This window comes from Pogona vitticeps, chromosome 5, assembly GCF_051106095.1.
Source record: "Pogona vitticeps strain Pit_001003342236 chromosome 5, PviZW2.1, whole genome shotgun sequence".
NCBI classification, from domain to species: domain Eukaryota; kingdom Metazoa; phylum Chordata; class Lepidosauria; order Squamata; family Agamidae; genus Pogona; species Pogona vitticeps.
In genome coordinates this window covers 53088433-53104187 of record NC_135787.1, presented here as the reverse complement: position 1 = coordinate 53104187, position 15755 = coordinate 53088433, and the positions used below count along the sequence as shown (strand labels likewise).

The 15755-nt window shown below is 40.1% G+C and overlaps 1 protein-coding gene across 2 annotated transcripts in view; it reads left to right on the top strand.

Moving 5' to 3' along the window:
* SH3RF1 (SH3 domain containing ring finger 1) overlaps positions 1-4504 on the top strand; it is a 63809-nt gene extending 59305 nt beyond the window's left edge. For both annotated transcript variants that reach the window (XM_073001462.2, XM_020805512.3), the window contains exon 12: positions 1035-4504. In XM_073001462.2, the coding sequence (XP_072857563.1) occupies positions 1035-1203 (169 nt within the window). In that variant the 3' untranslated portion in view covers positions 1204-4504. The remainder of the gene's footprint in view (positions 1-1034) is intronic.
* The last annotated feature ends 11251 nt before the right edge of the window (positions 4505-15755 follow it).

Here is a 15755-nt window from a genome sequence, read left to right as displayed (position 1 = left end):
CAGTGAAAGGTAGTGTACCTTGAGTATGAACACATGGGATTCACGTAACACAATTTATTGCAGCTGAAGAGCTTTTTCTAGTGTTACAACTTCTGTTTAGAGTGTGTTGAAGTCCATGCTTTTCTGATGTTCGATTATCACTGAGACATCTGAAGGAATGAGTTATTCCATACTGTTCCTCCTATTTCAATGTTTCCTCAAAAGGTACACTCATGTCTGGAGTGCAGTAGGTGATGGGATATAGGGCATATGCCTTGTCTGTCACTCTGGTAGGTTGAATCATTGTGGCTTAATGTTGCAGTGAGGTGAATAATAGCTTCTTTCTTTAGAGAATGATACTGTTCAAATGTAGAAAACATCAAGGAAATAAACAATGTTATACTATTTTCTCCCATTTCTTGCCTTGCAGTATCTTTCTGTTGTAAAGGGATGAAGAAGTTGACATATCTGAACTGATAGTTACCTAGATACAGGAAAATTCTTAAAGTTGTTGATTTCTCTAAATTTGAAGTTATATATTGGCAATAAGAAAGAAACATACTAGTGATATGAAATAGTTAATTGATTAATTCCTGTACCCTGGCTTATTTTTGCCTGCTACAGAAATAGCTAGAATAAGTATATTTATTAGGTCACATAGCACGTGCTATAAATTCCTGTAGCATTCTTTGGCCATGTGGGCTACTCCTATGTTATAAAAATTAAATTCATTTCACCAGTACCAAATCTTAAATTTTATCATTTATTAACTTCACTGTTGGATAACATTATATTCACAACTGTTTACATTTTTTAAAATTACCTTTAAAACCTGATTTTTATTTCTTCATTTAAAGACTCTGTGACAGTAGCCTGTGTATATTTCATTTTATATTATTTTGTTAATACATTTTCTGCACAGAAAAGATTTCTTCATAGACTGCAAACAGTTAAAGTCAAACTTCCTGTTGCAAATTGTTATCTGGCAAAATTTTAAACAAACAATGGGAATCTCTGTAATGGTGAACTAAAAGAAAAAATGTTTTATTCTGCAGATACAGAGTTGTGGTGTCGTATCCACCTCAGAGTGAAGCTGAGCTTGAACTTAAAGAAGGAGACGTTGTTTTCGTACATAAAAAGCGTGAAGATGGCTGGTTCAAAGGCACATTGCAAAGAAATGGAAAAACTGGTCTTTTCCCTGGCAGCTTTGTAGAGAATATCTGAGAGGACCCTTTTCAAATGTTTCAGATCACACAGCACTAAAAAAAGAGCACAAATATTTACAAGAGAGCAGCCATGAAAGACTTTTTAAATAACTGTAATATAAATAAATTTATATTTATGTTTTCCATTATCCCACAGCACAATTCTTCTCTGCCAGCAAAGAAGGATGATGAAATGTTTTTTGGATTTTTTTATGATTTTGAATTTTAAAGTGTAATGTGTGCCTTGTAATGTCTGATTTCTTTTACAGAGGAACTTTTTCCCCAAAGTATATCATACAAAAGAGCAATTGTTTACAAGGCTGTAACTAATTTATTCTTTGTCTCCTAAACTTGAATTCTGTTTAATAGGTAAAGTTTGGTGATTGATTAACAAGTTGTTAATTTATAAAATAAGATAAGGAGAAGCTGGATTCTCTCCTTATACAAAGGTTTAGTATTTGACAGATGGCTTTTCCCCACTGTATGTGACAGTGAAGTGAGTTTGTTTTTTAGGTTAATGTTGGCTGTAATGATGGTGATGTGATGTCAAATTGAACCATGCGAACTGAGATAAAATGGCAGTGTGGATTTTTTTCTTGTTTGGGGTGACAACCTGTCTGTCAATAGGAAGTTGTACATTTCTGAAAGGCAAAGATATACCTGTGCAACAGAATTAAATCTTAACATTCTTAACATCAGAATGAAAAAAAGAATACTAGAAAACTGGGGAAATTGACTTCTTGGTTCTGTTTGTTCTAGTGTTTTGGATATCTGTCAAGATTTATCTTTGCAGATTTGGCTAGTTCTCTGGGCACATGGCACCCACAGAATGTAAATGAGATTTTAAAATGTTAATCACAAATCACTCAGAGAAATGGGAAATTGTGTTAGTTGATTAGCTGGAAATGTTAGTAGGATTTTAAATTTAAATTGAAGTTGCACTTATGTCTAAATATGCCCAGAAATGTTGTTTGCTTCTTTACCTTTTCAAAGTGATTTGCATGGCTGAGAGACAATTTTACAGTGTTTGAGCAATACTAGTGATAAGTTAAACACTTGTGTTTTTAAAGTAAAGGCTGTAAGGACACTGTGAAAATTTTGCTAATTTTCTAACTATTCCTATTTTCATATGTCTTAACTTCTTCTTGTCTTGCATGAGCGAACAATTCTCACAGGCATACAAACCGATAATGTTTTATAGATTACATTCCATTGTTCTGATATGGGTTAACCGGATGTTAAATCTATTGCTTATCTCATATCATAGAACCCACTGACCGAGACTAGTGAGTGATTGATTCTTAATGATGTAGAGAATACTCTGAATCTTCAGCATCATTTTAGCCATGGATATTTAGAAGCATAAGATATAGAAGTATATTCTGCACCTAATGAAAGAATGATCTTCATTTCCCTCTTGCTATCTTTGCACTCATAAACTTTTTTATATAATTGGGGAAATGCGTATTGTCATATCACTATTTCTGTTTTACTGCACAAGGAAGGAATAATTTGGAGGTATTCTTCAGCAAAGCCAGGAGAGGATGTGCAAAAGTGGCAACACTCAGCAGCTTCTCTCCCGGTGTGCTGATCTTGGCCTTAGGTATGTTGCGCAGAATAAGTCTCCAAAGATAGGATGGTAAACTTGATCTGAGAATCTTCATACATTGGTAATTTCAGCTAAAATATACAACCCAGGTTGGATTCCCCCCCCCCCCCCATCCTTGGCAGCAGGGCAGCAGTGGACTAGATGTTTCACTCTGCTGGAATTCTGCTGGCATCTACAGCAACTACTCTTCCATCTTCCTCTAATTAAAATGGTGGGGAGAACCAAGAGAGAATAATATTAGTTAGGAAGAAGAAGAGAAACTCCTTCAGTGACTTGTACAGTTCTTTGTTCCCTCTCACAATGTTTCCTTATTGAAAGGCATGGGATGAACGGGATCAAATTTACTACCCTCAGGTTTTGAAATGATTTTCTGGCTAGGGAAGAGCATGACTCTCCTGTCCATTTATCTTTGTTTTCAATTTCTCCCAGAAGTATCAAGTAGTTTAGAGACTGGGGTGATGTGAGTTAAGGAAAACAGTAATGTTTCAAGGATGTGGATATCTTCTCACCCCACCCAAACCAAGATTTTAAGAAATATTTAGCACTGGTATCCTATGGTATACATCCAAGATTGTCTTTATAGTTTGACTGTACAAATCTTGCAATGCTCAGCTCAGCTTCCTGCTATGTGATGCTTAGCCAGTGTTATTACCTTTTTTTCTATTAGGGCTTTGGCTTCTTAAATATGTGTAACTGGCAGAAATCCAGTGGGTGTAAGTTACAGTGGTACAGGTAATGCTGTCATAGGGGAAGCTTCTGAAGACAAAGAACTGAGTTATGAAGAAAAGTGAGTGTCACTTCTTCCTTAAAATCAGAAATGATAAGCTTGGAATGGTGTTCCTGTTTCAGAATGGAACTTGCTATGTAATATGATTTAAAAGATATACATGAAATAAAAAAGAAAAAAATCAGCTAGTCTTTCTAAAAGTTGAATAATGATTTCTGATATAAAACACAACTTTTTTTTCAAATGTAGAGGAAATCATTTTTAGTTCAAGGAGTTTCTTGAAATATCAAGTAGTTTCATGATGGTCAATATAAAGTATCTTGCTGAAACTGAAATCATTCCTAAATTAACACACATATGAGACACTGTACAACTCAATTTGTGTGGAATTTTAAAAGTTTAGTTTACTTGAATGTTCTTATGATGTACAAGCTATTTTAAATGAATTTTTAGTTAGGAAAATGCTGGCATCAGCTTTCATCAGCATATATTGACACTAATGTGTCAACCTTATTTTCACATATTAGTGTTTTTATATATTAAAGACTACTACTACAGAGAATTTTTTTTCTCTTCATAAGGTAGAATGCTTGTGTGACACAGGTACCTCTATTCATAGGGTTTTATTATGTAAAGTCTATTAAAATATAAATTAATACAATAGTGTTAGATATAATACATTTTCTAATGGCTTTTTAAAAGAAGGAATCACTTTTAGTTTTAAGAGCTTGTTACACAATGGTACCACAATAACAAAAACTGCAGATTACTATGCCTTGTGATGTTTATAAAATTGTGGGAGCCAGGGGGGGTGATGTGTGTACTCCAGTGTAATAACAAAACCCTTTACATTCACTTTGGCTATTCAAGAAATTATGTGAAAAAATTAATGTTTATATTTGAGGTCCAGTGAATGTTTTGTGTTTTTCTCTGTTAAATTTCCATTCCTAATAAATATTTTCTTAGCAAACGGCTTGAACTCTATGGGTGTGAAAGAACTGTACTTACTTGAGGCAAAAAATAAAATATTGTTTCACTAATCTGTATTTGTTAAAACAAATAAATAGTATTAAGCTATATAAGATGAATTGCACTTGAGAAGGCAAATCATAATGCAGTTCTGAAGTAAACTGAGATGATCAAAATGATAAGCTTCTCCATCTCTGTTTGATTCTATTAATATCTCTAGGAGATGTTGCCTCTGCCAAGCTGCTCATGCTTTATTAAATCAGTCTAGGTCTACTGTCTGCATACCATCAGGTGTTTCCGGGTTGCTTATGCATAAAGTTTATTCCCTGTGTGAGGTTGGTAGAAATAGAAACAGTGGGATAATACCCTTCAGATTACAATAACAGGAATAATAGTAAATATTTTTAAATATTTTGTTACAAAAGTAACTTTAAGTAAACCCAAAGGAATGCTGCAAAACCAGATTTCTAAATAAAATAAGCCAGAGGAAAATACTGTACTTTATCTAGACAGTCATGTCATGAAGGAATAAAATATGTATCTGGTGTAAGTAAAATTCAAAGATTTCAAAAGAGAAATCATGAAAATTAGGTATCTGCGCCCATTAGGTAGAAAGTAACCGATGGAGAAGATGATTGTGATAGTAATAAAACTAAAAGAAGCTGCCATCTATCCCAATACATGACCTTTAAACATGGCTTTTGTATTTAACTAGTAAAATAAAATCTATAAACAAGAGGTGATTCTTTTTTTCTGAATTAGCTGTGCTTCTTCAACTCTGCATAACTTAAAGCAACAAATTCTGAGCTGCAGTAAATCAGATTCATTTAACAAAATACATAAAATTTCCACAAAAAAAGAGATTTTTTCTTATTTTTGCATCTCCTCACTGGGAAGAAGTGGCCGGCAAATCACACAAAATGAATAAATTATTTTTAACATGTGTGTCTGTTCAATATTTGGCATATTTATCATATCTGAATGTTGGTCTACAGAGACCATTGAAGTTACCATACAGTATGATGAAGCAAAATTTAGAACATTAAGAGAAAATAACCAGACTCCACATAACATGTTTTTTCACAGCAAAATAATGGAGAAAGTAGCATTGGTTCCAGTCAGATCAGCACCTGCATCAAGATGGTGTTCAGTGCATGAAATAAAGTAACTGCTATAAAATAGTCAAGGGTGAGTTAACATAATATGGTTTTTGTGTGATAATTGCAGTTATTGGTTATCTTAATGTATGAAGTGCTGTCAAAGTGCATGACTAGACATCAGAGATTGTCTCTTAATCACACAATTGGCAATTAGCAATTACATTGAAGGTGAAAGCAGTTCATCATTAAGTGTTTCAGCATTTATCAGGCAGTGTGTATTTACACAACATAAACAACACACTTCCAACTCAAGGAACTTATAAGTTGACTGAACAACAGAAGAAAGGGTAATAGAATTATTTTAATGTAGTAGTAGAAAGTTTAAGCTGGACTGGATATTGTCTCTTACAAAAAACAAGAACAAAATAAAAATAAACTAGAATGCCCACATGACAGCTGTTACATGCATGGAGGTCAGATGTTTATTACACAGTTTCTTTGCATTGGAACAAAACTAATTAAAGGGCTATGCTTTCTTCTTCTTTTTCTAATTGCTCATTCTTAGAAATCCTCATATTGTTCATGCTCCCCACCTCTTCCCCACCCCCTGAGTATTTGACAAATTGTTCTGGATCCACATCATGTTTACATAATTTGAGCATGAGCTGCATGCTACACCACATTAGTTCAAATGATGAATAAGCCAAACTAATTGGGGCATGCAGTAGACAGGCACAGAATAGGGTTCATTCAGCATGTATGCTATAATCAAGTGCAGATTCTTAGGGGAAATATATAAAGGAGGCAAAAGAGTCATTCTTATCTTGTTCCACCAAATGAAACATAGAATTATGCATCTAAATGGATGTTCATGTTGTAGTGTTTTGTTCCTATGATATTTAAGAGCAAAACACACACCCCAAAACAGAACCCTGCTGGGTAATATTTTTGTAGGAAGAACATCTGGTTCACTGCTGCTTTATAATTCAAACTCTGATTTCTCCCCCACCCCCAGAAAACTAAACACAAGCACAAAATACAAAGCTGAAATAAAACTGCTTCCTTTTAGCATGGTAGTTAATGCTATGAGAATGTGGGCACCTGAAATGATTATTCAAAGAGTGCAGTTTTGAATTGCAAGGTAATTGAGAAAGTAAAGACTGACAAAAATAGTTGTGGGTTGTATTGTTAGGCTGCATAAAGAAATACAAATAGTATAGTATAGTTGATCCATAGTTAAACCCACCCCACTCCATTTTCTGAATGAGAAGCTGTGTTTTCATCCATGGTAGGTATTCCATTTCTCTGACTTGAAGGACGCATACTCTGCTCAAACAACAGAATCTCGTGGCACACTGAAGACTTAACACTGAAGACTAATATGGTGTTTTTTGTTGGCATTGTTGTGGACTGTAACCTACTTCTTGTAATCTGAATAGCATCTGAAGAAGTGGGCTACAATCTACAAAAGATTTCTGCCAAATAAAACTGGTTATTTAATTCTTAAAATGCCACAAGGCCTTTTGCTGCAGCAGATTGACATGATATTCTGGTATTAAGGAGGAGGCTGAGAGAAGGTGTGAGAGTCATAATTCCATGGTGAAGCCAGTGCAAGTTTATTATATACGGCAAAGTGGAAAGGGCGGTGAGAGTGGTGAAGCATTCATGCATAAAGATTTAGTTACTCTACTGAATATACTGGCAAACCAGTTTGTATAGAACATATTACATCTTTCTTTTACTCCCTGCTGTGAGGCAGTTTAGTATTTTCTTGAGCAAATATTTGCTTTTAAGAATATAACTTCTATGTGGCACATATAATCAGTAGGCTTTTAAGAAGGGGTGACAAGATACACCTCACGCTCTGAACAATCTTCCACACTGCTGCCATATTAATCTCACCACACACACCTTTTCCTTAGCAATACTGAAAGTCTCAGAGCAACTACTTTATAGAGGGAAAAGGAAACTGTGGGAAAATAACTCTCTTCTTTAGGTCCACAGCACAGAATCCCCCAGTGTCTACGGCCAGCAACTACCCGAACTGGGAAATTCTGAGAGGTGTTATTTTAAAAATGGACGAGGGATGACGTCTCACTGAGAGAAAGGTCTTGTTTGGGGTTTGCAGGAGGTTGGCTTTCCAGCCCCAAACAGAACATAAGGAAAAAAAACCTGGTAGGGTAGGAAGTCCATTGTACATCCTTTAAAAAATATAGAATTACACACGTGAAGGACACGATGAGCATTACTGCAGAAAATTGAGCAGCATTGCTCAAGACTGTTTTTTACTGTTCTCTCCAGACCTTCTCCAGCCCTTTAAAACATATTTCTGAGCAAGCTACTTTACAAATAGCGAATAGAAAACTAGTGGGAGGGAGAATAGCATTCAAGTAGCAGTGCAACCACCCTACCCCACCCCTGAGATGTGAATTATAGGTTTTTAGCTACATATTCATGCAATATGAAGAGGTCTGTATTCTTTGTAACCAAGAGGCAGCAGGAAATGTGTTTAGTTCTCTGGAATAAGAACAGTCTGTGTGTAGCTCACTTAAGCAAAAGAGCAGCTGAAGAATCTAAAAGAAACTGCTTTCTTCCAGCTTATTGGCATTTGTTCCTTGTTATCCCGCTTTTCCATCTCTCTTGATGCTTTTTCAACTTCCTTGGCCCTGTACGTAGTTCCACACCTTGTGCCTTTCTGCCTTGTATTTGATGTTCTGCTTCCACACAGCTGTCTTTTATGCAGACCAGCTTCATTGTCATCAGTGGTGACCCAAGACATTTTGTTGCACAAGACAGAGCAGGAAATGGCATGGCTCCTCCTCAGATTCAAGATGCATAAAATGAATAGCTAGCCAAGATAAATTACCCAAGGGAAAATCTGTGAGGCACAGAGCAAAACAAAAACGCACCCCAAAATCCCACATGAGCCTCTCCTTTTATGTGGCATCTGAAATGCAATAATAACTAGTAGTAGTTTGCTGCCTTTTCAGTATTCTTATATTCACCCAGGTATTTCTGCTTGAGATACCTCAGCACCCATTTTCAGGGCCCTTCAGTCTGCAGTAAATATGGTGTTATGGCTGCTGCTGCTGCTGTATTTTTTTTTTCTTACAGAAGATGCCATAGAATTGCTGCTTTGGCCACAGCAACAGCCCCAGCAGTCCTGAAGCCCAATCCATCTGCCAGCATAGACAAAGCTTTGCCCTTCTCCAAAAGATAAGACATTGGGAAAGAAACTTCCATGTGTAGCTGACTCAGCTGTGGAAATAGCACCATCATCACTTTACTGTGTGTGTGTGTGGGGGGTTCCTATGAATGAGTGCAAGAGACTAAGAGCCTGTCTATGCTGACATATAGATATGACATATGGATCACTGAGGGCACCTTTGAATTGAAAAAAAGATCTTGTGTGCAAGTGTTTCCACTTAGAACAATCTATTTTTCCCTTTTAAGAGCTACAGTGGAGTCTCGACTTACAGTCGGCTCCACTTACGAACTTTTTGAGATCTGTACTCCTCCGGCCGCAAATTTTCACTTCGACTTGTGGCCGGAGAATCGACCTACGGACCAAAAGAGGGAGGCGGGGAAAGCACCAAATTCAAATTTAGCGTTTCCCCCGCCTCCCCCTTCCAGTCCATAGGCTGCGGATCTGCCTCCGGATGCCTTCCAGGGCTTCTCTGCTGCCATGGGAGGCATCTCGGAGGTCCCCCCCCCCACCGCTGACAGTGCCTCCGAAGATGGAAGGGAGAGGGGAGCAATTGTGAGACTGGAAACACCCTCAGAGGTGGTCAGAAGGGTGTACTGTCCGTCTCTTTAAGAGGAAACAACGAGAGACAACTGACAAACCTAATGAAAGATTTACAGGAACTGAATTTAGAGACAGAAGCGAGAGGCTGTGATATTTTGGAGAGGAAAGAGGAGCAAGAGGAAACAGGAAAGGAGGAGAAGGGGCAGTTGGTAGATTTAGCAGTGGTAGCGAACCGTTTTGGGCTCGCATGCCCAAACTGGAAAAAACAAATGGGGCAGTGTGCTGTGACGGCAGCAGCGGCGGAACTGGAAATGGTGGTGGCGGAACCAGAAGTGGCAGCGGAAGGGGGAATCCATGGCATGGAGGTGCCTCAAGACCCCATTCCAGATCCGCCACCAGCACCAGCTGCTCCAGAACCAGACCCGCCGCCTGTCCTGGCACCAACACTGCGGTCACAGCTACCTGCTCAGGTTTAGCTGCAGGGGGAGGGGGGAGTAGCAATCCAGTGACTTACGGCTCGCGTGCAGACAGAAAGGGCTTCGCGTGCCAGCTGTGGCACGCGTGCCATAGGTTCACCATCACTGATTTAGAGGAAGGAGAAGCATGCTGGAGGGAGAATGTGGAGGAAAAAGAGGATCTAGTGGATTTGATAGAGGAAGACCCCTGGATAGGAGAATGGGTGGAATTTAAGGTGCTGAGAGACTACAATGAGAAAGAGTGGAAGAGGCAGATATATGGAAAACCACCCTACTGGGGCAAGATAAAAGAGAGAGGGGGAAGAAAGAAATATAAAGCTTGCATACAGAAAGAGACCCAATGGAGGGAACACAACCAAGGTATGGAGAGAGCTGGGAAACCCCGTGGGGTCAGTCCATTTTGCCCCAACCCAAGACCTATGCTAGGCAGAAAAGTTGGGGAGCCACAGGTGGACAGGATATTTCACACACACCCCTCAGAGAGGCCGAGAGTAATAGCACCAAACGATCTGGACTGTGCATCTAGATGGTACGATCATGTTTGGAATCTTTCAGCTCTCACGTTGAAGGGGAACCTGTTACTGTTTTAGGGTGAGACGTTTGGTGCCGTCTCTGCAAAGGAAGAGTCTGATGTTGTTGTTGATAAAGGCCATACAAGTTTGTTACTAAATAAAGATGTTTTATTGGAAAAAAACTGAAGCGTCAAAGTCATCTTCGCACCACAATATTGCACAAGGAGGAAAAGGGGCTGACAGAGATCACAGCGATGTACAAAACAATGTCACTTGCTCTGACCCTCCACAGATGATCAGGAACAGCACTTCATTGGCATCTGATCGGCTAAAAGGGGTTGTTTGCTGTTTGGACAGGAGGAGCACACCAAATGGTACGTTGCTCCTCTTTCCGATCTCAACAGGCCTTTTGTAGCCCAATCCACCCCATACCCAAAACGGCCACTCTGGACAGGCAGGCCCTCAGCTGGGTCTTGCTCCAGTGCCCTGCTCTCTGAGAAAAAACGTTGGGAAACTATCTGAAAGCAAGGCTCAGTTATCAACAGTGCAATTGCTCCAGACCTCAGGAGGGTACCCTCACCTGTCCCTGTCTTAGCCTGCGTTCCCAACTGGTGTGAGTGTTTAACTCTATTTGGACATTTAGGTAAAGGTAAAGGTTCCCCTTGACATTTAGTCCAGTTGTATCCGACTCTAGGGCGCGGTGCTCATCCCCATCTCCAAGCCGTAGAGCCCATAGTCACGTGGCCAGCGTGACTAGACACGGAACGCCGTTGCCTTCCCACCAAGGTGGTACCTATTTATCTACTTGCATTTACATGCTTTTGAACTGCTAGGTTGACAGGAGCTGGGACAAGCAAAGGGAGCTCACTCCGTCGTGTGGATTCAATCTTATGATGGCAGGTCTTCTGACTTTGCAGCACAGAGGCTTCTGCGGTTTAATCCACAGCGCCACTACATCCCACTATTTGGACATTTAGAAGCCTATTAATCTGAATGCATGAGGAAGGAAGGGGAGAGAGCTAGCTCCAACTTCTATGCCCCCATCTTCTAGTGGAGAGCAGGGAAACTTGATTTTTCAGAATCTCCAAATACACAGGGAAATAACTGGTGGCAGAGCCTTCCTTCTTCAGACTACTGCTCTCCATGACAGGGGAGAATGGTTCAGGCAAAAGCTCCCCATCTCCTCACACATTTATTAGATCAATCCTTTTGTTAATGCCCCACTAAGGTGTGTGTACGTTGTACTTGTGCAGTTTGCAAGCATCAGGAATAAATATCTGCCTGTTTGTCTATCATGCCCCAGGAGGGCAAGAGAAGGGGGCTGAACTGAAAGAGAGAATGAATGACGCTGGCTCCATATACTGTACTTGCAGTGATGAGTGGAGGAGCAACAAACTGGCAAGCCTGCAGCACAAGCTCAGACTCTTTGAGTCTAGCAGCTAAGGGCTGCTTGGGCCATCCTTGCATGACATTCCTATGGTGTTCAGGACATACTGTACTACTTACAATTGTCAGGGCGCTGATAAAATGAATCAAGCCACTCACACAGGATGTGCACATTGCATTGCACTTTTGAACCATCTGATCAGCACATGATTACATCCAGCTGAAAAGTTTCAAAAAGGATCTATATTGAAACAGAGCCTCTGAAATGAGATCAGTTCAGATACACCAAACTGATCACAATGAGTGTTGTGTTTTCTTTTACTATTTATGCGCATGCAGTGCTGGATCAGGACCAACATCCACAGGTGGAGGATCGTTAAGCCTGCCCCCACTCCTGTTTTTCCCCTCAAAATTCAACTCCCCCTGCAAGAGTTTAAAAGAAAAAATAAATTCTATTGCCTCTAGTAGGTTTCTTTCTTTTTAGAAATAAATAACTGCTAGTGGGTATTGAAGAAGGAGAAGCTTTAACCTCTCATACTGAATATATCCTGATTTCACATGTGCCTGCTTCAATGCATTCAGCTTGGCATCTGATTTGACGCTTAAGCAGGACTGATTCCTTAGCTAGTTCACTTAGGATTGGAGCCAGACAAATGCTGTGTTTATTGCATATGGCATACTGAGGTTGAATACTCACTTTCATAGGCACAGCTGGGGAGAATCTATGCAGGAGGGACCATTGTTAAGAGACTCATTAAAATGCCCATTTATTTTCCCAGCGTCTGTTATGCATGAAACAGGACACATGAGACAAGAATTAGCTCGGGGCTGTTCTGATTTATAACTGAGGGAATGGCTTTATCTAGAACTGCCCACGGAAACTGTGCTCTGAATTATATATTTTTTTAATTTCTGATTTCTTCAGCTATTTCCTTACTTTCTATGCCACCACTCCACTCATATAACAGCTGTCTCTCACACACAATTTTTTTAAAGCTTAATACTTTTAATAGATCACTAAAATCTCAGAAGCAGATGATGTTTCAAGTCCTTCAGGATTCTTCATCAGGCTTACCAGAGCTTAAGCAGGGAAAACAGAAAGGTCAAAATATTTTCCTGGCCAGATGTTAAGTCTTCTGGATCTTTGTAGTTTAAACTATACTCCGAAAATGGGGACGGCAAATATGGAGAACCAACTGGAGATACCCAATTTCACTTCAGGGGAATAAAAAATCAATTATCCTACTCAGTCTCTAGAGACAAAGAGCTGCCTTTCACTCAGTGTCTTCTTTGTTCAATACCTTATGTTAAAGCATAGCACTCTTACTTGACAGGAAGTAACGCTACTCAAGACCATGGCATCCCAGATCAGAAATTAAATTTAATTGGCACACTATGCAGACAACTGAATCCTAATTAAGAATATCACCTAACTGTTAAAGTAAGGTGGAGTCCTCATCATGGGGCAGTCCTTTTTTTATGTGATGGTATAAAGCCAATACTCCGAGCTGGTATCTGATAGCTGAGTTGAAATCTGACACTTTAAGCATGTTCTGCACATCTGCAGCCTCCCTGTTTGGATGTTACATCATGAACCCCTGTAGCTTTAACATATGGCTGACATTTGAACTTTTCTGTTTCTCTCCTCCCCGACCAACCTTTGCCATGGCTGATTAACAGCCCAGTAGGACTCAAAATCTTACTATTTTTGAGATTCTACAGGTATAATAAACTGTATATTTCCCTCCACTAGGTACTATATAATTTCCCCCCTTAAATTGCTTTATTAAAAAATCAGCTCCTCAGACTAAAAAATATAATTAGCAGCAAATGTAGGTGCTGTTCAATTTATGGTGAAATCAGAGAGCAAGAAAAGATAGTATAGGATCATGCTGGAAAGGTTGCTTCCCTGGAAGTGATCTCCCCTAAAACAACCCTTCCATCTCTACAGGGATCACTCCAGCCCAGCCCCTGAAAATAGTAACCGTGCCACATGGCCAAAAAAGGTCCAGCATGGGCATAGGGCAGAGTCACACTGGTTTGCGATCCCCTGTGCATCATGTGCCCCTTCATGGATTGCTGCCATGTCATGGCGAAGGGGCTTGAGTAACTCACAGAAGCTATGGGCTATGCCGTGCAGGGACACCTAAGACGGACATGACATAGTGGAGAGTTCCAACTGAATGCAATCCACCTGGAGTAGGAAATGGCAATGCCACTCCAGTATTTTTGCCAAGAACGCCCCATGATCAGAAACAAAAGGCTAAAAGATATGACGCTGGAAGATGGGCCCCTCAGGTCGAAAGGCATCCCACATGCTACTGAGGAAGAGTGGAGGACAAGTACAAGTAGCTCCAGAGCTAATGAAGTGGTTGTGCCAAAGCCAAAAGGACGCTCAGCTGTGGACGTGCCTGGAAGTGAAAGGAAAGTCCAATGCTGCAAAGAAAAATACTGCACAGGAACCTGGAATGTAAGATCTATGAACCTTGTGAAGCTGGATGTGGTCAAACAGGAGATGGCAAGAATAAACATCGACATCCTGGACATCAGTGAACTAAAATGGACAGGAATGGGTGAATTCAGCTCAGATGATTATCATATCTACTATTGTGGGCAAGAATCCCGTAGAAGAAATGGAGTAGCCCTCATAGTCAACAAAAGAGTGGGAAAAGCTGTAATGGGATACAATCTCAAAAATGATAGAATGATGTCAATACGAATCCAAGGCAGACCTTTCACCATCACAAGAATCCAAGTTTATGCACCAACCACCATTGCTGAGGAGTCTGAAATTGAACAATGTTATGAAGATTTACAACACCTTCTAGAACTGACACCAAAGAAAGATGTTCTTCTCATTCTAGGGGACTGGAATGCTAAAGTAGGGAGCCAAGAGATAAAAGGAACAACAGGGAAGTTTGGCCTTGGAGTTCAGAACGGAGCAGGGCAAAGGCTAATAGAGTTTTGTCAAGAGAACAAGCTGGTCATCACAAACACTCTTTTCCAACAAGAGGCGACACTATACAGTGGTGCCTCGCATAACGAGTGCACCATTTAACGAAGAATCCGCATTGCGATGCGGATTTCCCCATTGCTAATGCGAGGGCATGCTCGCATTGTGATGGGGGAACAGCTGTTCGGCAGTTCTAAAATGACCGCCGGACACTGAAAATGGCCACCGTTACATTCAAAATGGCCGCCGGTACACTCAAAATGACCACCAGTACACTCAAAATGGCCACCGACACACCGAAAATGGCCACCGGGGACACCCAAAATGGCAGGCGGAACACAAAAAATGGCCGCCGGGACACCCAAAATGGCCGCCGGAACATGGGGAAACATCGGAGAACGGTGAGTTTTGGGACCACTTCGAATGCATTAAACAAAGTTTAATGCGTTCCGATGGGTTTCACCGTTCTACTTAATGATGTTTCCCCATAGCGAAAGTTATTCCAGAACGGATTAACCTTGCTATGCGGGGCACCACTGTACATGGAAATCACCAGATGGGCAATATCGAAATCAGATTGATTATATCCTCTGCAGCCAAAGATGGAGAAGCTCTATACAGTCAGCAAAAACAAGACCTGGAGCTGACTGCGGCTCTGATCATCAGCTTCTGATAGCAAAATTCAAGCTTAAACTGAAGAGAGTAGGAAAAACCACTGGGCTACTCAGGTATAATCTAAACCAAATCCCTTATGAATACACAGTGGAAGTAAAGATTAAGGAACTAGATTTAGTGAACAGAGTGCCTGAAGAACTTTGGACAGAGGCTCGTAACATTGTACAGGAGGCAGCAACAAAAACCTTCCCAAAGAAAAGGAAATGCAATAAAGCAAAGTGGCTGTCCAACGAGGCCTTACAAATAGCAGAGAGGAGAAGGGAAACAAAATGCAAGGGAGATAGGGAAAGCTACAGAAAATTGAATGCAGACTACCAAAGAATAGCAAGGAGAGACAAGAGGGCCTTCTTAAATGAACAATGCAAAGAAATAGAGGAAAATAACAGAAAAGGAAAAACCAGAGATCTGTTCAGGAA